This window comes from Diabrotica undecimpunctata, chromosome 5, assembly GCF_040954645.1.
Source record: "Diabrotica undecimpunctata isolate CICGRU chromosome 5, icDiaUnde3, whole genome shotgun sequence".
NCBI lineage: Eukaryota > Metazoa > Arthropoda > Insecta > Coleoptera > Chrysomelidae > Diabrotica > Diabrotica undecimpunctata.
This window is the reverse complement of record NC_092807.1, coordinates 145,392,632-145,415,848: the sequence shown is the minus strand read 5'-3', so window position 1 is coordinate 145,415,848 and position 23,217 is coordinate 145,392,632. Positions and strand designations below refer to the sequence as shown.

The 23,217-nt window shown below is 33.2% G+C and overlaps 2 protein-coding genes across 2 annotated transcripts in view; one reads left to right on the top strand and one right to left on the bottom strand.

The window, feature by feature from the left end:
- The window catches only part of LOC140441940 (EF-hand domain-containing family member C2-like), a 79,999-nt gene extending 68,036 nt beyond the window's left edge, over positions 1–11,963 (bottom strand). The window contains exon 1 of the mRNA XM_072532950.1: positions 11,654–11,963. The gene's annotated coding sequence lies outside the window, so the exon portion shown is untranslated. The remainder of the gene's footprint in view (positions 1–11,653) is intronic.
- LOC140441938 (extended synaptotagmin-2-B-like) overlaps positions 1–23,217 on the top strand; it is a 78,498-nt gene that overhangs the window by 24,372 nt on the left and 30,909 nt on the right. Inside the window, exon 2 of the mRNA XM_072532948.1 lies at positions 11,959–12,088. Within this exon, the coding sequence (XP_072389049.1) occupies positions 11,959–12,088 (130 nt within the window). The remainder of the gene's footprint in view (positions 1–11,958; positions 12,089–23,217) is intronic.

Here is a 23,217-nt window from a genome sequence, read left to right as displayed (position 1 = left end):
CAATATATAATTTTAATGAAGTAAAACAGCGGTTTACATGAAAATGTTTTTATCGCCATCAAATATCGGTGTGGATACAATTCCCGAAGACTTTCAAACGTGAATGATATGCAGTTTATTCAAATTTAGCAAATTTTTATAAATCTTATGTGAGCCCTGAGAAATTACATTACAGAAATTGCTTTTGATGAAAAATGCAAAGAAAAATTCTACAGTTTTCTCATCAGTGTGGTCTGCTGTGGATGCATAGACTTGTATGACTGATATAAACTTAACTATCCTAACCTAAAACCAATAGAGTAATACTGAAGAGTTATAAACTTAGGGAATCCCATCTCTTAACTTGCAACGCATTATATTTTTTAGGCGTCTAAAAGAGCTAAAAAATATATCATCAATTGACTCACAAAAAATCTCGTTAATCCTCTGTGTTGTTCCATATACATATATACTTTTCCGTTTTTTTGTTTTTAAATTATTTTCATAATGTAGTTTTTATTCTTGTCTATAAAATACAACAACGTAGAACAAAGTAATCTTTTGTTAATATTCTAAAAATCTTTCGTTACCCGTTACCTTGAAAAACTCCCACTGCATTAATAGCACAGACAGTAAAAGTCGTCTTTGCTTGGTGATGAAATATTTTTTGAAAAACTGTACTTAAAAAAAGTGCCTAGACAACAAAAACATGTACAAGACTGTTTCAAGTTAAGAATTCACAACTGAACAGATAGGCCAGTGCATTTCTTACGGGCGTATGTTGCCAATAGTTCACGGGACTATGCAGGGCCGGCCGAAATAACCCATTCTTTATTTATATTCAAATTTTTATTTATATTTTCCAATGTTAATCAAATTTATTTTAAAAAGATAGGTACGTATCTATTTAATAAGCTTAACGACTACAATTACTTATAAATATGGTTACATTTTCAGGGAAGTGATTTTAAAGATTATTAGAAAAATGTCTTTATTAGTGGTTAAAATATTAGGTTTTACGCAATTGGTTAATTATTATGGCACAGGTAATTCTGACAGCTTAGGTGTCAACTCTCAAAATTATTTATAAAATATTACTTTCACAATAGTTAATAAATAGAAAGCAATAATAATTAAGATATTGTGCTTAAACTTCCATTATCGGGCAAGCCGGGCTAACAGGCCCTAACAGTAAACAATATTGATTACTTTATAATTGACTATTAATAGTTTTCTAATTCTCTTTATGTACTTAGTCATTCCAAACAATAGTGTCATTTGGAAAGCACATTTGGAAAGCAGACAGATTTATGAGTTATAGATAAATGAGCGGTATGTTTTTCAAAATAGTGTAATTAGGTGAAGTGGAGATTATATGTTTGTCTGTATACATAAGCCCAAACTGCCCGATTACGTTTTTAAATTCTTCTGCCCGGACAAGGGTTAAGGCATAACCATCGCGCACTCAAATCTCAAGTGTAAAAAATTATATTGTTAAAATGGATCCAGTTTTGCCGTTTAAAAGTGGTCAAATTTTACATCTGAGTGCTAAAAAAGTGATCTTAAACGTAGTGAGATACCACATTAATTTGCTTCGAGATGAAAGTCAACGTATTGTATTCGACAAAGTATCCGCGATGACAGGAGTGTCAGTTCGTACGATTCAAAAAATCGTACAGGAAGACAAAGAAGGTGAGCTTTCTGAGGTAAAAACAAACAGAAAAAGAACCCGTTGCCGAAACAACTCCAGAGACTATACTTACGATGAAGGTGTTCGTATCGGCGTTCGTCGAACAGTGCATAGTTTTTTTTTTGAAAACATTCCTCCTACTTTGAATCGTCTTCTGCCAAAAGTGAACCAAGACGAAAACTTGCCAAATTTTACCCGCAGTACAATGTACAGGTTGTTAAAAGACATGAACTTTGTTTATGCAAAACGTGATAAAAGTGCCGTGCTAATAGAACGTCCTGATATAATTGCATGGAGGCATGGATATTTAAGGGCCATTAAACAATATCGGGCTGAGGGCTATGACATTGTGTATTTGGATGAGTCATGGGTCAATGTGGGGCACTCGGTTTCCAGAGAATGGAAAGACAAAACCGTCACCTCGGCAAGAGATGCGTTCATAAAAGGGCTAAGTACTGGACTAAAGCATCCCACTCAGCGTGGACCACGTTTCATCCTTGTCCATGCCGGAAGTGAAAATGGTTTTGTAAACGGTGCTGAAATGTTTTTCCTTGCAAAAAAAAACAGCGCTGATTATCACGACGAAATGGACGGTCCGTGTTTTGAGAACTGGTTTGAAAACAAACTGTTGCCCAACTTAGTTCGAAAAACGGTTATTGTTATGGACAATGCTCCATATCATAGTGTAAAAACCGAGTTGTTGCCTAACCAATCGTGGAATAAGAATAACATTATGGACTGGTTAAGACAAAAAGACATATTTTTTGAAGAAAATTATCTGAAGTGCGAGCTTTTGGAGGTAGTCGCGCAATTTAAACAAAATTTTGATAATTACAAAATTGAAGAACTTTGTAAACAACAAAATAATGTCAAAGTGCTTCGTTTGCCTCCATACCATTGCGAATTAAATCCAATTGAAATGGTATGGAGCCAAGTAAAAAGGCATGTGGCCGTAAATAACAGCACCTTCAAAGCGAAGGATATGGAGGACCTCATAAAAAAAGCGTTTTCAAATGTTACGTCTGATAACTGGAAAAACTATATTCAACATGTAATGACTCTGGAGAAAAAATTTTGGGAAGTGGACGGTCTAATGGAAGACGTAACTCCCATAGTTATAGATTTATATGATAGTAGTGACAATTCCGATTTGGATATGGACGAAGAATGTACATAGTTTTTGATAATTGTAATATTGTAAATATATAAATGTCAAACTAAAAAACCAAATAATTTGTTACATTTCTATGGTTCTGTTGTATTTTTTTTAAAATATACAGAAGTTTTTATTGTTTTTTTATGTTTTTTACTGACACTAATAATATCTACCACAATACTCACTCAATTTGTTCATTAAACAATTAAGAATATTTTTAAGAGTCTGATGATGACCTAAGCCGAAATTTAATAAATAACTGTTGTGAGAAAAAGACATGTCTTTAATTTTTATTTTTCAAAAAAACAAAAAAAATTTAAAGTTACCTAAGTGAAAAAACGTCTAATGTGCAATATAACATGCAGTTCGGCCCTGCTTTTTCGCTGCAACTCCACTACTCTCGCCTATCTCAGTCTATCGGTAGTTCTGGCATCACCGCTTCCCATAAGGCTCCTTTATGAATTCTTAACTTGACACGGACAGTAGGTAGTAGGTATACTATATTATGTTTTATATAGATATCATATTCATATTTCAAATTTTATGAAGTTCAACATTTTGTACAAATATTAATACGTATTATCATTATTATTATTTTTTAAATGAATATTAATATTAAATAATCTGTTTTCAATAGCTAAGATATTTATGCTAGTTTAACATTTTATAAATTTATCATTCTGTGGTAGATTTATCATTCAAATAATTATTTTGTAAAACATAGGTGGAGAAAATGTAAATATGAAGGGTATTATTTATATACAATTTATTTATAGTATATGGAAGTCAATACTCACAATTATACCTAAATAGTTTTTATTTTTTATTGATGATAAATTTTGGGCCTTCTTACCCAAAAAGATGAAACAAAATAGTAAGAAAAACGCTCCTTGATAGACCCATTGACCAGAGAAAACGATGAAGTCATGAGAAATTTGGGAATACATGTTTGGCGGAGGAAAGCGATGGATAGGGACGACTGGAGAGATTTTCTTGAGGAGGCCAGGACCCACACCGAGTTGTAAAGCCAGTATGATGAGAAATAAGAACACGCTTTTAAATTGTGATCTTGTGAAGATGCAAAAGATTCTTACTAATCGTGATCTTAAGGTAGCATTCCGCATCATGCGACCGAGACAGGAGACAGAGACAGGCGACAGATAGGCGAGACCGCGACACCAAGTGAACTGTCGCCCCTTGAACTGGGTACGCGACCAAGACAAGCGACATGCGAGAAACGTGCGGTTAATGGAAGAAGAAGAAGATGACGATATACTTCTATATTACATGTTTCGAATAAAAAACGGAGTTGTATAAATTCTATATTTAAAACAAGGCGCGAGGAAGGCTTTTTTAATTTATTAATAATGAATCATTTATCATTAGATAAAGAAAAATTTAGAGGTTATTTTAGACTGAATAAAATACAGTTCGATTATATAAACAATTTAATAGAGAAGGACATACAAACGAAAGGCGACATAACATCAAAAGAAAAATTATCTTTAACTTTAAGGTAAGTTTTATATCTTAATACTAAAAAAAATATTAATTAATTTTATAATGAAAAAAGGGAATTGAAATAGTCTCCATCATGTTGTGAAGCAGGCGTACTACTATTGGTTGCAGAGGCTGATCCAGAGGGAGAAACGACGGATGAAGCATAAATATGTTCGTCTGATGTCGGGGGAGCTGTTTGAATGCTGCTTTCCATATCCATTTGCATTAGTTCATATTTTGTCAAAATGTTGAATATTTCGCTCCTTGCCTGTACTTGAAAACGCTGGTTTAATTTTCTCATTATAGATTTAATATGGTTGCCAAATGTATTAACTTCGTCATCATTTTCTTTGATAGTGTTTATTTCTTGCAAGAATATTTGTCTCTGGTCGTCTCGTTTCTTAAGATAAGTCAAAAAATCATCTTCGACTTTCTTTCGTTTTTTAGCTGGCGGATGTGTAGATTTGGCTGCCTCCGGATCCGGTTGGATCGACGTATCTAGATTTTCTTCACTAACAAAGGGGATTTCTGCCTCTTCAGTTGACATAAGACTTTCGGAAGAAATATTGGAGGCACTGGCTCTTTCGGTGGATACCTGTTCCAAGAACCGAAGTCTTTCAAACAGCTCCCATTTGGAATTTTTAGCTGGAGCACCCGATCCAGTTGCCATTTTCTTTTTACGTTTGTAACGATTATACGAATCTCGAATGTACTTCCACCTTTTTTTACAGTCAGCATCTGCAAAAAAGAAAAGTATTGTGTTATGTATCAACTAATTGTTAAAATAATGTTATTGTTATTGGTAAAAATTTAGTGATATAATTGTATTTTTTTTAGATTTCTTGCTACTGGAGAAAGCTTTGCATCTCTCTCATATGCTTATAGAATATCTGCATGTTACATTTCAAGAATTGTGAAAGAAGTATTACATATTTTAAGAAAAAAAATAATTCCTCAATTTATGCCTGAGCCTACACAAGACGACTACAAACGTATTTCTGAGAACTTTTGGACACAATGGAATATTCGAATTGTATGGGAGCCATCGATGGCAAACACGTTCGTATAAGAGCTCCTTCAAAGAGTGGATCTTTATTTTTTAATTATAAGGAATATTTTTCTATTGTACTCTTAGCTATTGTGGACTCAAATAGTAAGTTTATAACGGTAGATGTCGGTTCTTATGGCAAAGAGGGAGACAGTAGTATTTTCAAAAAATCTGTAATGGGAAAAAATATTATGGACAACAAATTTAATTTTCTTGAGCCTCAGTGCCTTCCAGGAACTGATGTAAAACTAGGTTACTATTTAATAGGAGATAAAGCTTTTGGTCTTGACACTTACATGATGAAACCTTATACAAAAAGAGACGCGAAGAATGATTTAAGTAAACAAGTTTTTAATTATCGACTTTGTGGGGGTAGATGAGTTTTAGAAAATGCATTTGGGTTGTTGGCCCAGGTATTTAGAATATTTTAGACACCAATAGCGATTGCTCCAGAAACATGTAATGACCTAATATTAATTAGCTGTTGTTTACATAACCTACTACGTGAAGGCTTTCTAGAAGAATCTGGGAAATTTGTTTATCGGTTGAATAGTTCCGATGTAACGTCACATCCAAATATGCAGTCTTTAATTTACACAGGTGGTTATACAAATAAAACCGGATTTACCGTAAGAGATGAGTTGAGAAAATATTTTACTTCTGAGGCTGGTAAAGTTTCTTGGCAAGAAAATCACGTAAAAAGAACAAACTAAAAATATTTTAGCTGTACATGGTTGAAATTTCTTTTAATAACGATAACCTATATACACTGGAATATTCAATATCTCACTATTGCTAACCTTTATAATTACGTATAGTATTATAAATATGTATTCACAAGAGGTTATACCTTTTAAAAGTAATGAATTAAAAATAAAATTGTAACTTACCAGTTCTGTTCATTTTTTCTGCTATATCCTTCCACATATTTTCCCGAACGATAACATCCTTGTAGGATTCTACTTGAGGATCGTATAGTGGTGGGCTCTTAGATAATAACTCTATTAGCAATTCATCTTCAGCACTTAATTTTATTTCGGACCTTATTATTAACAAAAATGCATATACAAATCAGCGCCAAATCAGAAGTGTCGCGGGACGACACACTTCACTACTGCTCTTGTAGGAGACCGAGGAGACACAGACAAGCGACAATCGTTTGTCGCTTGTCTCGGTCGCGGGCTACGGAATGACCCTGATATAATTGCATTGAGAACAGACGTGGAGAGACCACAGTCGGTCTCGCCTATCTGTCGCCTGTCTCGGTCGCGTGTTGCGGAATGGTACCTTTAATATAAAAGTAGGAAAAGATCGTGAAAATGTTACGTTTTATCTACTTTGTTGTATTGGATGACAATCTGGGCATTAAAAATATGAGAAATAAAAAAATTTAAAGCATGCGATATGTGGTGCTATAGACAGGTGCGCAAAATACCGTAGATTCAAAGAGTTACTAATGCCGAAATGCTGAAACGATTACAAAATAGTGCGATGTTATTGAAACAATTAAAGTGAAAAACTGGAATATCTGGTCATATTACTAGGGGTGAGAGGTATGAAATGCTAAGACTTATCATGCAACGAAAGATCAAAGGTAAGGAAAACGTTGCCCGAAGGAGGATTTCCTAGTTGAGAAAACTTCGAGAATGGCATAATTGCAGCTCAGTAGATCTCTTCAGGGCAGTTACAAATAAAGAAGAATTGCATCCCACTAAAATTGCTTATGCTCAATTTTACCATTGCCGGTTTTCCTTACATATCTAAATATTTAGCGCATTTCTGTTATTCTGTTACTTTTATATCTTCTTTTTCCGATATTATCTGCTTTGTTTAAGATTATTAATAAACATTGAAAAATTAAAAGAAAAAAAGAAGGTGTAGAGAAGGTTTAGAACGTTATACGTCTTCGGATGTCTTATAACAAAGCTGAAATATTCAGCTCTCGAATATCTATTGTATATTGTTTTATTTTTCATTCGGTGTAAAACCATTATGTCTGTAACAATATAGCTCTCCAAACCATACAACAATATGGAGAATATGTAGCAGTGGACTAATCTGATTTTTAGTTTTTATAGAGGGTGCGCCAAACCTCTGGCTTTCTTTTTTTACAGCTAAATTATGGAGTATATGAAACATGTTTTAAACAAAACTGATGTATATCAAAGATGTCTATAATTTAAAATATTTTTCGATTATACAGGGTCGGTCGGAACAACGAAATGAATCAAAGTTGTGTTTTTTTAATGGAACACTCTGTATATTAAAATATTTTTGAATATATTTTTAAAACTTTGTATAAGGTTTTGTAGGTCTAAAGTTAACATTTTTCGAAATATGTACACTTTTATTGAGAAAAATGCTAACATTTAAAGAGATATAGATTAGGTTTTCAAAGTAAGAAATAAGTAACTGATTGTTAACATTTTTCTAATGTAGTGTTATTTTGTTAAATAATTTAATATCTTTGACATCTATCGATACAATATACAGTGTGATTGATTATTATTTTCAAATACAAAATATTCTAATTTTATTTTAAATGGAACACCCTGTATTGCATATGCATATTGACCCATTGCGCATCCTTTCAGCGAGCTGTCGCCCTTAGCTCATTGTCCATCCTGCCATTTCTTTCTAGGAAGATGGACAAGTCACCAGGAGACATCTCCCTTATGTGGGCAGGTGTGGGCCAGGAATCGCCAAACGCGTACTCTTGTATTAACGATAACTCCGGGCATTCACATAGGACATGCTCTACAGTTTCATCTTCTCGTTCATACTTCCTACATAGAGGTGTGTCTGCTAGCCCCATTTTGTGGAGGTGTTTGCTTAGTTGACAATAACCAGTTTAAAAACCAACTGTAAGCGTAGGTTTTTCCCTGGTCATTCCCAAGTACTTCTTTGATGCTGACTCTTCAAGGTTACTTAGTGTTACCCTGGCAAGTCCACATCCTTGCCCTTCTTCCCATCTTTTTACGGTTTGCGTATGGGAGTGACATTTGACAATTTCCGCGATTGTTGTAGTTGACCAACCAAAAAGGTCCCCAGGCCTGCCGCCTTCCTAGCCAATTGGTCAGCAATGCGGTTGCCTTTATTACTATCGTGTCCTTTAACCCACCTCAGGATAATGGTATTATCATCCGAAGCTTGAGTTAGTGACTCGTGACACTCCGTTACTAACCCTGATGTGACACGTGGTCTATTCAAGGTTAGCAACGCTTGTCTGCTATCTGTGCAGATTATTATTTATATACATAAATTAATTATTAAATTAAATAAACAACCAATATTAAAATCTACCCTAGTAATTTTTCTACCCTATCAACTTTCCTACAGATACTAAATTTATTGTTAGTTAAATTATATTTACGAGTTAGATCACTATAATAATTTTTTAATGTAAGTACCCACATCTTGAGACCGTAAAAAGTATGCTTTGAAACAGATGAACGTTGAATGTATCTGTCAAAATATTTATCCTAATAAAATATAATATATATATATATATATATATATATATATATATATATATATATATATATATATATATATAAATATGGAGCGGAAACAATAACACGCATAAAAAAGGTAGTGACTAAGATCCGCGTGACTCAGAGGGCTATGAAGCGCCAGATGTTGAGTGTCTAACTGAGAGACCAAATTGATGTTATCAATAACTGGATGCAAGCCGCACAAGACAGAGACAGATGGAAAGAACTGAGGGAGGCCTATGTCCAGCAGTGGACGCATACAGGTTGTTGATGATGATGATGAATATAAATATAAAATAAATAAAAAGTATATGTTTGTGTCACAAAAGCTAGTAAAATTTTTGTAGTTACATTTTTTGTAACAAATTTTTATATTTTAAATATAAATTTTTCAACCGAAGGGTAGGTTGACACAACATTTATGTTGGGAGAATGCCTTAAAAATTATTTACTAGCTTCAAAAGTAGTCAGAGATATCAGCACAGAAGACATCCATAAAAAAGAGCCTTCGAAAAACCATTAATACCGATTAACAACAAGGGTTTTGCCAATGAAAATGAATTTCGAGTAATAGTAGATGTAATAGAGAAACTACAAATAAGTATACGCGCCAATTGAGCAATAATACAAAGTTAAGGGTAACGACAGTTCGAAGAATTATAAACAAAATCAAATTTCGCTCATTTAAAATTCAGTTGTATCAGAAGTTAAATGAAAATGATTTTTAAAAGAAGAATGAATTTTTGCATGTGGGCGGAAGAAATGTTAAGTAAAAATGTAAATTTTTTGGAAAATATTTTATTTTCTGACGAGTCAACATTTCATCGCAATGGGTTCGTTAATATACACAGTTCACCAAATATAGCTGAAAATGTGAAATTCCCATTGCCTGCGCTAACAGTGAAGTGAGAACGCACAAACGGTCTAGACTGTCAGTGCGAGTGCGAGGTCCGTCGTTTGACGAATGCGCATCATGATCGTCACGCGTTTTAACACTTTCAACGATATTTCGTGAACTGTAATTGTCATTATTACTCCGATGAAAATCTTCAACTCTTTCGAGTCACGTCCCAGAACAGATGGTCGTTGCATGTTTGGGGATTCATTGTTGTCACTGACAATGAGTATCGTAGGTTTTTAACAGACGAGTTACCTGGCTTGGTGGAGACCCTTTTCTTGGTGATTCTTCTTCTTCTTCTTCTGGTTCCTATCCGTTTCGGATGTTGGAAATCATATTGGCAATCATGACCTTGCTCGCTGCGGCTCGAAACAGCTCCGTTGAGGTTTTCTTAAACCATGTTCTTAAATTCCGCAGCCATGATATTCTCCTTCTACCGGGTGGTAGGTGGATTGGTGATTAGACGAAATATATGGTTTCAACATGACATGCATCGTACAAAAAATGTTACACTAACATTTACTACAGCGACACTTGGATTGGTTACGGTGGTACTGTGGAATGGCGGCCAAAATCTCCTGAACTAACTCCACTGTACTTTTTTTGGGTACATCAAGAATGCAAATGCATTGGGGTACATCAAAGTATACAACGACGAACCCACAACTTTGGAGATAAACCATCCATTACTTACGGGATAATATAAAAATTCGTATACAAATGCCTTTGCCAGTGTTGGATCTGAAATGTTATAAGGCGTTCGACAGTCCTTTATCAGTCGTATACTACTGTGTCTTGAACATAATATGCAACATTTTGAATATTTATTAGCATAGTTAATAATGCATTTATAAATACAGGTTATCATTTACGTAAATATTATTTTGTAACCAATTTTTATTAACATACGTTTTATTTAACCTTTGATGTATTGATTTATGCTAGGTTAGGTTTATAAAATTTAGGTCTGTATATATATATATATATATATATATAATATATATATATATATATATATATATATATACATTAAAATAAAATTAAATTAAATACCTCCAAAAATATACACAACTTATATAAAAAGAAAAAGCGCTATGTATTACCATGTTTCTCAATAAGTGTGCAAATATTTCGAAAATTATAACTTTAGACCTATAAAACCTTCATATCTTTAAAAAATATACTCAAAAATGCTTTAATATACAAGGTGTTCCATTAAAAAAACTTTAGTTCATTCCGTTGTTCTGACTGGCCCTGTATAATCAAAAATAATTATAAATTATAGACGTCTTTGATATACATCTGTGTCGTCATAAACATTTTTATATACACTATAATTAAGTCCTAATTAAAGAAAGGTTTGGCGCACCCTGTATAGTATCTTTATTTAAGAAAATTCTCTTTAATTTATAGAAGACGGGTTTGGTCTTTTTTATGCATATTCTTATTTCTTTATTCATATCCCATGTGTCATTGAAATTGGCGCCAAATAGATGGCGATGATTTTTGCTCTTTCAATCTAGCTGTGTTCCATTCACCTTGATCATTACATTATTGGTTGTACCTCTGTTTTACTGACAACCATACATTTGATTTTAGATGTCTTTAGTTTGAGTCTCATATTATCATAAGTATTATATTATAATGATAATTTGATGTTAACATTAGAGGCGATAAAATATACCCTTGCCTCATTCCATTGTCGCTAAACATTGACTGTCTATGAACATCAAGAGCTGGCGTTAGTCACTATAATAATATAGAGTCTATCATTGGACAATCTAAATAATTCATTGCACGTATACCAGCAGCAGGAACCAGCAGGTTTCCTTTATCTTTGCTTCTTAACAGTTAAACATATTACTAACTAAATAAACATTGTATTTACCTGTATAATTAATTGTTTTAATATACTATTTTTTATTTTTATAATTATAATTACACGCCACTGGCACGCAAACTTTACTGGCCACCAAACACAACATTATTCAAGCGACAAAAATCGATAGTTCTGACATAATTTCGCAAACAGCCGCACACATCTTTATTCCCATATATACCGCTCCTAAAAACACAGCAAACCGCTTTCGTACAATTTATATAAAACGTTTAATTTAAAAATTTGATCTGACCTAGACCTCCGCTTAGATTAACTACCTACGTTTAATAATAGTAATAATGGCTCGTTTAAAGGAATATGGACAGTTCGAGCAGCGAATCTGGTGATATAGGTGCTGGTGAAATAAAAAATGAAAACAAAACCGAACGAAAGGAGAAGAAACAAGCCGACATGAAGGAAATTGCCATTAGTTTTGCCAAGAAGGTAAGTTGTTTCAAAGAACTTTATTGGTAATGATAATTTTGCAGTGACGTAACATAATTGTACTTCGTACGCAGGTAAACATTGTACGAGTTGCTTGTTTGGTATTGCGGAAATAAAATTTCTGCGGAAATCTTTTTTATTTTTCTTTATTATAACAGATTGTCTAGAACAAATACGAATTTTTTTCTGTTTGACTGTTACATTATACCCCTGGAAACGAAGTTAAAAATCGAAAATTTTTTTAACTGGAATGCGCTATTTTTTAACTGGAATATCTAGAGGAAGTCAATAAAAAACGTCCTACGTACCATGTCGTGAGTATCGAAATTTTTACTACTAAAAAAAAGCGACTTTTTTCATTCATTTTAATATTGTGAAAAAACTACTCATCTTAAATGAAAACGTCTAGAAGACGACTTTCTTTAAAATACTCTTTCTTTAAAATAAGATTTTCGAAAGTAAAAATTGTTTTTAAACAAAAAAGTAATTGCAAAGTAAACCCAAAAGTATTAAAATAAATACTAAACATATTTAAAACACATTTCACAATGTGAGTTTTTATATAGTTACTATACGTGCCGAAGATTAGCCCGATCAGTCGAGTAGTTTTTAAAAAATTCTATTTGTTTATTCCATTTAAGAAAAAAAAGGTCATTTTCAAATGGCTGTACAGATACTTAAAAGGTTTTTTTTGGTCTCATTGTCTTCGTAAGGTCTCAAATTTTTATGTTTTTAATAACGTACATAATCATTTTTAATTGTTTACTTACAAATAATCGATGCAGAATGAAGTACCATTTTTCACCTTATAAACATTTAAATTATCTGCGCCGATTTCACATTTACAAAAGAAAAATACACAATCTGAAAGGTTATGTAAAAATACATCTTACAAAAGAAGTTTGTACGACCCATAGAACCGGAGATATTTTTTTATTCACAGAGCAATTGTTTATAAACATTAAGAGCTGAAATTTGGGCAGTTTGTCAATGAAGTTTCGGTTTTTCATTTAAAAATAATTTAAGTTTAATATTATGCATAATCAACATTGTGGAAACTTTTGTTCGAAAGTCGAAGGAAAGGCCGCCGAGGTCGCATGGGAGAGGGAAGTACTTTTTTTTATTTGGGAAAGCTCCTATAAATAATAACATATTTTCTCCCATATAAATCCAGCACCAACCACTAAAAATTTAGTGTTTTATCATTATTGAAGTTATACTTCTATACGGGCGCTCCACGTTGAAAATTTGTACGGGAGTGAATCGGTGAAATCATTACATATGTAAGATAATGAGTAAGAGAGAGACAGAAGATATATTTTCTCCCTCTTCCTCTATCAAGAATAAAAATGTTCCTTTTGTATATATATATATATATATATATATATATATATATATATATATATATATTATATATATATATATATATTATATATATAATATATATAATATAATATTTATTAATATTATTATCTATGTGATATGTTTTGAATTATTTATTAAATGTTCATAATTATTTTAGTCTTTTGTATTTCAAAATAATAATCTCAATAAATCACTGTATGACCGAGAACTGTCAATTTTGAAATACGTTTGTGTCATGTCTAATTGGCAAATATTTTACGTGTTTGGTTCATACGCTGGTGTATGTGAGTTCGAATCCCAATATGAATTTCCTTTTTTATTTTGGAAATATTTAAAAACCCCACGTTAATTTTATTAAATATATGTAATATACGCAAAAATGCTAAATTTTAAAATAAAATGAAAATTTACAACATAATCCGAGTTGGAACGCGCGTTCGACGTTGGAAATTTGTGTGTATTCGTATATATTGAGTGAATCGGCAAAATCATTACATATGTAAGATATAGGTAAGAGAGAGACAGAAGATATATTTTCTCTCTCTTTCTCTCTCGAGAATAAAAATGTTCCTTTTGTAAACATATTTAATATTTATTAATATTATTATTTTTTTATTAATATTATTATTATGGTAAATTAAACATATGCGTAAGTTATGTATATTGTCATTTTTAAATACTTATGAATATTGCATTTTAATTTGTATTTTATTATAATATTGAATTATGTAGCAGTGTATTGTATTGTATTTTTATATTAATAACAAAATTAACAATGAATTTTACTGCAGAGTATGTATAAAAAATTTTTTGCATTCAAGTCCTTTTATACATATATGAAAATAAAAGTATATGTTTTTATTAAAATATTGATTCAATCCTTCATTTACTTACTATAAACCTATTACAGGTCAAACGATGCACCATATGTATACCTGTATACCTAATTCTTTTCCTCTTTCTGCTCTCTCTTACCTATAGCATTACATATGTAATGATTGTGCAGATTGACTCCCAAATAAATTTGTACCGACGAACGCGTGTATAGAAGTATAACTTCTACCGGCAGTCCCACCGGACTGCCACACCCGTTTTTTTACCTTTTTTTACTATTTTCATTAATCAATTAAATTTTCTTTCTATATTTTGAAAGAAACAACTAAGAACAATAGATTAAATATTAAATCATATATTCTTTAAAAATATTTAATACATTGTTAAATTTTTTTTAAATTAATTATAGGTACTTATACTTTTATTTATTATTATGAAATTTCCACAAACAATAATATTATTTTTTTCAAATGTCACAAAAGTATTAATTTTTGTGACGTGATTGACAATATAAAAATGTTACTTTTATACATAGACATAAAAGTGAAACACTTTTACGCCTAGGTACAAAAGTGTAAAAGTCAAAAGCTCAAAAGCTTCGTAAACCGCAGTGGACTTGGTAGGCAACAATCCTTTGGATTAATAAATGGATAAAATCGAAATAAATTGAAATAAAATAAATATTTAAAGAAAAATGACAAAAATGTGACGTTTATAACGTTACAAACACAATATTTAACTTACCATAATAAAACAGTTTCAGAATCTTGTACACAGTACACACAGCAAGAATGTATAAGGAACACAATTATTATTTACCATCTTTACAATTTTACTAAAACAAACTGTGTCTTACAAACTCCAGTAATGCTCCAACTGTAAGCTCAACCACAAAACTTTCACAACCAAGAAACTACCGGCAATCCTAGTTATAGCAACACTTTTCTTAGATAAAATTGAAGAAAACTCTAATAAAGCTGATATATTATCACATTTTTCTAAATCAACAGTATACAGCCAATTTTCTTAAATTCAAACAATTCGCCGAAAAACATCCCGTACATCCATTAGAAGTTCACAATAATTTCTTAAACCATCCTACCTATTTTCAAGAGATAAACTTATCTCTTCTTAACCTCAAGGATTCTAGTCCTGGACCTGATGATATTCCTTTCTGAAACATCTTCTTGTTTTAGCCATAACGTAGCTCTTAAACATATTTAACAAAATTTGGCTTCACCACCAATGGCCAGCTATTTGGTCAAAGGCAATAGTCATTCTTCTCACAAAAACTTACAAACCTAAATATGACCCAGAATCATACCGACCCATATCTATGACATCGAAAGCGTGCAAATTACTAGAAAATATTGTTTACTCCAGGCTCTTATGGGTTTTGGAAAATTCCAATTTCTTAATCTCCGAGCAAAATGGCTTTGGAAAAGATCGGTCAACCACAGTTTAGACTTGGAAAGTGAGATATATCAAGCTCTTGCTACAAACCAAAAATACGTTGCTATATTTTTTTATTTAGAACGTGCATTTAATAAAGTTTGGAAGTACAACATTTTGAGACAACTGCATAACTGGAATATTCAAGGTGACTACCTTGTCTTCATCCAAAACTTTTTAAACAACAGATCTTTTCAAGTGAAAATAAATAATATTTTTTTAAATATTTATTGTTTGGAAAAGGGTACACCCCAAGGATCCGTGCTCAGTCCAACATTATTTCTAGTGGCAATAAATGATATAATCAAAAATATTCCAGCACCCTTACAAGCCCGTTTATACGCTGACGACCTAGTGGTATCTATTAAAGGCAAAAATATCTTCTTAATGTCCTCAATTCTTCAAAACTTTTTAGATACTCTCGAAAATTGGTCCCACCCTACAGGTTTTCAATTTTCATTAGAAAAATCAATACGAGTTGTATTCTCTTCAAGCTCCTTGCCACAACCCCCAACCCTGAGAATCCATAAGAAACAGCTGGAATTTAGGGATCATCACAAATTCTTGGGTTTAATCGTTGATTCAAAGCTTACATGGAAAGATCACATCTTACAACTTGTAACACATCCTTTTCTGTAATAAAAGATTAAATGTGTTATTATCTCTTTGTAACAAAAACTGAGGCTCGGACTAATCCACTCTACTTCTTCTGTATAAATCTTTAATACGTTCTAAGCTATATTATGGAGCAATTGCCTATTCCACGGCTAATCAATCTCTTATAAATCATTAGATGTCATTCATAATAAAAGTCTTAGATTGATTACAGGAGCTTTTCCAATTTCCCCGGTACCCAGCATTTATTCTTTTAGGAGAACCACCGCTACATCACCGCCTCATATTACGAAAGAATGAAATCCATACTTCAAAACCTAAACACTAATTTTCTGGATGTTTTCTTCTCGGATATTAAATACCCTGAGCCTTAGCTGATCGATTTACCAATCTGTGATACATGTCAGGCCTATTTCGATAAATCCAGTACAAACGATTCTCTTATTCGGCTAAAGTTCGAAGCCCTCTTAGAAAAGTACTCCGACTACTATAGGTAAAATCTAAACAGATGCATCAAGTCCGAAGACGGAGTGGGAGCATCAATCATTTCCTTAGAAAACAATCTTTTCTAATTTAATAATGAATCCGAAGCGGAACACAAAAAAGAGAAAAATTTGGAATTTTATACGGGCTATTTTATTTATATAATATATAGATGATTTAGAATTCCAAAGACACAAGAAAGACATGGGGGACGTCAACGTAAAACTACATTACCATGACCAAACTTTGAGGAATAATTTACATGAAACTGACCTGCACGCCAGACTTCCATTGGGAATTCCCATGTTACGTCATGGGAATCGTGGACTCAGATTAAGGTGGGCACAAGAACATGTGCAGTAGGGCTTACAAGAATGGAGTTTTGTGCTATTCACAGGTGAAGCTAGGTTTTTTCGCTACCCTGATTAAAGAAGTGTGAGCTAATTTAAATTTAAACATGCCAGGGAGGTGTCAAGCTGTAATTAATGCTGCTGAAGAAAACACAGATTATTAAACTTTTTCTTTCTTTTTTTTTAACAAATTTTCTTTGATTATTTTATCATAAAGAAATCATAGTACCTACACTAAAACTGAGCTGATTTTATTGCTGATTAATCAGGCATTATAATGCCTGGTAATGTTAAAATATTATGTATGTCACTTTTTAAAATCCAATTAAAATTGATGTATGAATAAGAAAAAAAACTTTGTGTTCCTTAGACATTTGGATTTGTTTTTATACTATTTGTCCAATACTTTTTGTACCAAATGAATTATTAAATATTGTTATTATTCATATTTAACACTATTTTGTTATTTATAACACTCGAATATTTTATTTACATGTCTAGGCCCAGCTAATAAAATACAAATTAAATAATTTTGAGGGAAATGGGGATTAAATGTGAAACTTTTCTCTCAAGGATATATCGTTTGTTGACTATATCGTTGTTTGTTTTTCATTAAATATTTTTGGCATTTTTACAAAGGTACAATAATAGCACAAACTGAAAAAAAAACTGATCCATTTCCAAATTAGAAATAGGGACACAGCTTCTTTTGCAGTTGGTTATTCAAATGAGAATAGATTAAGCGATGAGTAAATATTAAGGAAAAATGCGTAGACAATATATTAGTTATCAGTGAATCAACATAATACGGGTTTGTAATTACTTTTTTATAGATACATACAAGAAATACAATGAGAGCCTGCCAGCTAAATACACAATGGTTTTACAACATACATTCGTCATAGTACAAAAGTATCACATAAATGGATTGTGACAAAAAACTTTATTATTAAATATTATGTTGATATTGGATTAAGCCACAATCGGTTATATTGAAAATTACATTTGTAACTGATGTTTAGTGTTTAAATTTCTACTCCGGAAAAATCGGTTTCAAAAAAGATTATTTCAAAAAATAGTGAGCTGTATTTTTATAACCGAAAGGTTATTTAGGGTTATGTTTTTTCAAATCTGATGAGTGACTTACCTTAGTCATGATCTTTTAGGCAAATAGCTATGCTTCTATTTCTGAGGGTAGTGTGTTTATTTTGATTATTTTGTGTGTTTGTGTATTACGCATTTGTATTATTATATATGGATGCTGATAAGCAGAAAGCAACAGCCTGCTCGACAGTTACGGATAAGTAACATACTAATTGACCATGTAGAATCTTATGTGTACCTATAGAACGAGCTAGAGCAGCATTTAGCAATAAGAAAAAGCTCCTCATAAGCAGGGATTTGTCGCTTCCCCTAAAACTACGTCTAGTTAAATGCTACATTTTTCCGATCTTACTGTATGGTGTGGAGGCCTGGACGCTGACTGAGACGCTCACGAGAAAACTAGAAGCATTCGAAATGTGGGTGTACCGACGCATTCTTCGTATATCCTGGACCGAACATGTCACCAACATAGAGAGAGGTAATCCAAAGAATCGGAAAGGAGAAAGAAATCGTGAATACAATTAAACAAAGAAAGCTTGAATATCTAGGCCACATATTGAGACACGATAAGTACCGTCTACTGCAATTGATTGTCCAGGGAAAAATAGACAGTAAGCGAGGGCCAGGCAGGAGAAGACACTCGTGGCTCCAAAATCTGAGGAAGTGGTTCGGGCTCACTTCGGTCGAACTATTCAGAAGCGCCGCAAACAAGATCAGAATTGCCATGTTAATAGCCAACGTTCGCAACGGACAGGGCACTTGAAGAAGAAGAAGAATTATTATATATGTATTATGTATAATTATATCTGACCTTAACTTTCTATTAATTCGTTAATGTGGGTATATTCGTGTTGCTGATTTCTTCTTTTGGTATTGGTAGCCAGAGCTTGCTGCATTCGGCAGATTAGTTCGCTACACATTTTTCTTCATTGAGTGCCTATTATTTAAACCTTAACCTATATTTAATAAGTAACTGATTCTAACTACTTCACTTGTCACGTTCACTGTCATTCCAACTCGTTGAATCCCGTTTCCCACTTTGTGATTACTTTTCATGTTTTTCTTTTCACTTTTATGGTCTATACTTGAACTTATGGATCAGAGAAAAAAAAAGAAAGAAAATCTCCAAGAATATAAGAGAATACATACCATCGACAAAAAAAAGATAATAGAAGCGAAAGAGAAACAAAAAACAGAACAATGTCAAGAAATAGAGGAGTATCAGAGTCGATATTATAACTTGAATATCCATCGAAAGGTGAAGGAAGTAGCTGCAAAGTTCCGAAAACGCAACAGCGAAAAAATAACAGATGATGAAGGCAATCTTGCCATAACCAAAGGAAATAAAAAGAAAGTATGAGAAGAATACTTGGAGAAACGTTTCCACGACCTTAGAACAATACAAGAACCCACCGTTGAAGAAAATTCAGCTCCCGAAATCCTACCAGAAGAAATAACGGCAGCTGCCAGACAAATCAAGGATGGAAAAGCATCGGGACTTGATGAAATTCCTGCAGAACTGCTGAAGCTATTAGATGCAGAACAAATAAAAATAATAACTGAAATATTTAATGAAATATACAAGACAGGAAAAATACCAGTAGAGTGGCTCAAATCGAAGTTCGTACCATTGCCCCAAAAATCAGGAGCAAAAGTTTGTGAAGACTATAGGACCATAAGCCTAATCAGTCATCTGCTGAAGCTGTTTTTAAAAGGCATCCATAAAAGAATTTACCAGAAATGCGAGAAACAAATTGCGCCCAATCAGTTTGGATTTGTGAACGCCGTTGGTACGAGAGAAACTTTATTTAGTGTGCAGGTATTGTTTCAGAAATGTAGAGATGTCAGCTGTGATGTTTTTGGATGCTTGATGAACTACAAGAAGGCTTTCGATAGTCAGGCATGAACAAATGATGTGCTGAAGAGAACAGGGATTACGAGAAATAAAAACAACAGCTAACCTGTATTGGAATCGATCAGCGGTGCTCCGAATAGATGGAGAATATACAGATCAGGTCAAAATCTTAAGGGGAGTGAGACAGGGGTGCATAATTTCACCACTGATATTCAATTTGTACATGGAGGACATTTTTGAAGAGGCTCTAAAAGATATTGATGAAGGCATCTCAATAAATGGAGTCAAGCTCAATAAGCTGCGGTATGCAATGATATGATAGTGTTTCCAATACCACAGAAGGGCTGCAAAACTTAATGAACAAAATAACGGAAACAACTAAAACATATGGACTGGATATAAACACCAGCAAAACCAAACTAATGATCATCAGCAAGGTAAACGTAACTGGAGCAGATCTGTATGTGAACCAAATGAGAATTGAACATGTCTCATAGTACAACTACTTGGGAACTATAATCAATGAGTCGTAGGACAATACCCAAGAGATTAAATGTCGCATCGGAAAGGCAAAAAGTGCATTCTTGACTATGGGCTCTGTATTCAAGAGCCATAACCTCACCCTAGAAACAAAAATAAGGCTCCTTAAATGTTATGTGTACTCAGTGCTTCTGTACGGAGTAAAAACGTGGACATTGAAGGCGAAAACTCTATCAAACAATCTTTTGAGCTATGGTTATACAAAAGGATCCTGAAGTAACCATGGACAGTCACCAATAAAGAAGTACTACGGAGGATGAACACAACCGCGGATTTGGCCAACATCGTGAATGGCCATAAGCTGCAGTACCTGGGATATATAATGAGAAATCAATGCAGATATGAGCTACTCCAATGCATTTTGCAAGGTAAAATTGAAGGGAAAAGGGCCCCAGGACGAAGAAGAATATCCTGGCTGGCTAACCTGAGAGCATGGTATAGAAAGACCTCAACACAGCTATTTAGTATAGCAACCAACAAAGTCATCATAGCCAGAATGATCGCCAACGTTCGGAACGGACGGGGACCCTAAGAAGAAGATTTGTACTAAATTGATCTCTGGGTCTTCTGTGGCCTGCCGGTCTGTTTTCATCGTAGTTCGTCAAGTTCTTTAGTCTTTCAATTGATTGTTTCTTAGTTCGTTGAAAGTTCGTAGGATCCTTACCTCTTTCTGATTCGTATGTGGAGATGTTCACAGAGATGTTTTTATGGTTTTGGGCTATTTGGATCTTCTACCTATTTATTTTACAATCTGCTAATCCGTATGTATTGGCTGGTATGATGACGCTATTTGCCATTTTTAACTGCGTTTTCAAGCTTAACCTGCTATTTTTACAAATAAGGGCTCATAGCGTATTTCTTTATATCCTGATCTTAGGGATGCCGCAGTACGCATGCCGTACGTATATCATTCTTTTATCCATTAGCGCTCTTACATATTTTGCCTGGTTGGACCATTCTATCTTTGTTGCACATTCTCACTTGTTTATGTGATAATCTCCGTCTGTATATCAGCTTCCATTCTCTTGTGGTAGTTAACTTTACAATCTTATACATAATGTCAAAAGCATTCGGAACTTATCCCTCACTTTATTCGCAATGTACAATAATTAGCAGTGATCGTTTATTTGCAGGCATTTTTAATATGCCTGTTTAATATGTTTGAACCATCTGTCCATCCTTTTAGGCGAATAGTAAATTCGCCTACTTGCTTGCCTATATTTAGTAATTTGTGTTAGGTATATATTACGTCTGTTGACTATTGTTTGGCTTTCCATAACTGCTTGACGTTTATTGATTGTGTTGAATTTGAAGCCCGTTTTTATTATCCAATTTTGAACATTTTTCACACAGCAGTTCATGTTGCAACCGGTGGTTTCCAATTTCTTTCTTATTATTTCCATTGCAGATATTCCATTGCTTCTGTATCATTCATATATTGTGGTTTTTAATAGTTTTATAAGTGAGGCATCTATAGGTCTTACAAATTTTTAGTCACATACCTGCTGTGTTTCAGCATTTAAATGCATTCGAATCTTTTTTACGGGTACTTTTTTTAAAGAATTACATTCAAACCGGCACCGACACTGACACTTTCTACAAAATCAGTGTTATTATCGTTCGCAATATTTTTAACCACATTGTCCCACGGACGCTGCATCACTTTTCAGAATAATTAAATTACAGCAAACAACACTTTACAGTCTACTAACGAACTACTTCCCAACTAAAACGCTTCTGGTGTGCTTCGGCGCATGCATCCGGTCGGTTTAAAAAAAAAAGGAATTAAACGTCGTCGCATTTAAAGCTTTTTACAATATGTGTTACCGCGACTACAATATATTTATTTCAAAGCTTACTAACTGTAATGTAATTCTTCTTCTTCTCGTAGCACTACAACCCGGGGTGGGTTTTGGCTGACTGCACAACTTGCTTCCATCTTGAACGGTCGTCCATAATAGTTGGGTCAGTGGGCAGCCCCATTGTTCTTAGATCTGACCATATATTGTCTCTCCATCGCATTCGTGGACGTCCTAAGGGTCTTCTTCCTGTGGGGGCTTCCTCACAGATTAACTTGGTAAGGCGGTTATTAGGGAGTCTATGGACATGGCCAGCCCATCTAAGACGTTGGGATTTAATCTCTTGGACTATATCGCCCGCTCTATACATCTGCTTGACCTCAGCATTTGTTCTCATTCGGTATTGGTTGCTATTAATGTCGTGATAAGGCCCAAAGATTCTTCTGAGGATTTTCCTCTCAAAATGTAATTGTTTTATGTAAATTTCAAAACTACAAGGAATATATCATGATCGTATCTCCTATCATTGACATTTTGAATAATATAAATAAACGTACTTAAGTCTGGTTTTTAATACTTAAAATACGCTTTCAGAATTATGCTTAGCGAAAATTGAAGAAAATTACCATTCGTTGACAATTGACAAACCTTGTAGTACAATAAACTAATTTATATTATAATTTAAAGAACTAGTATAATTTTAATAATCATTTTGGGAAGTTATTTAAATTA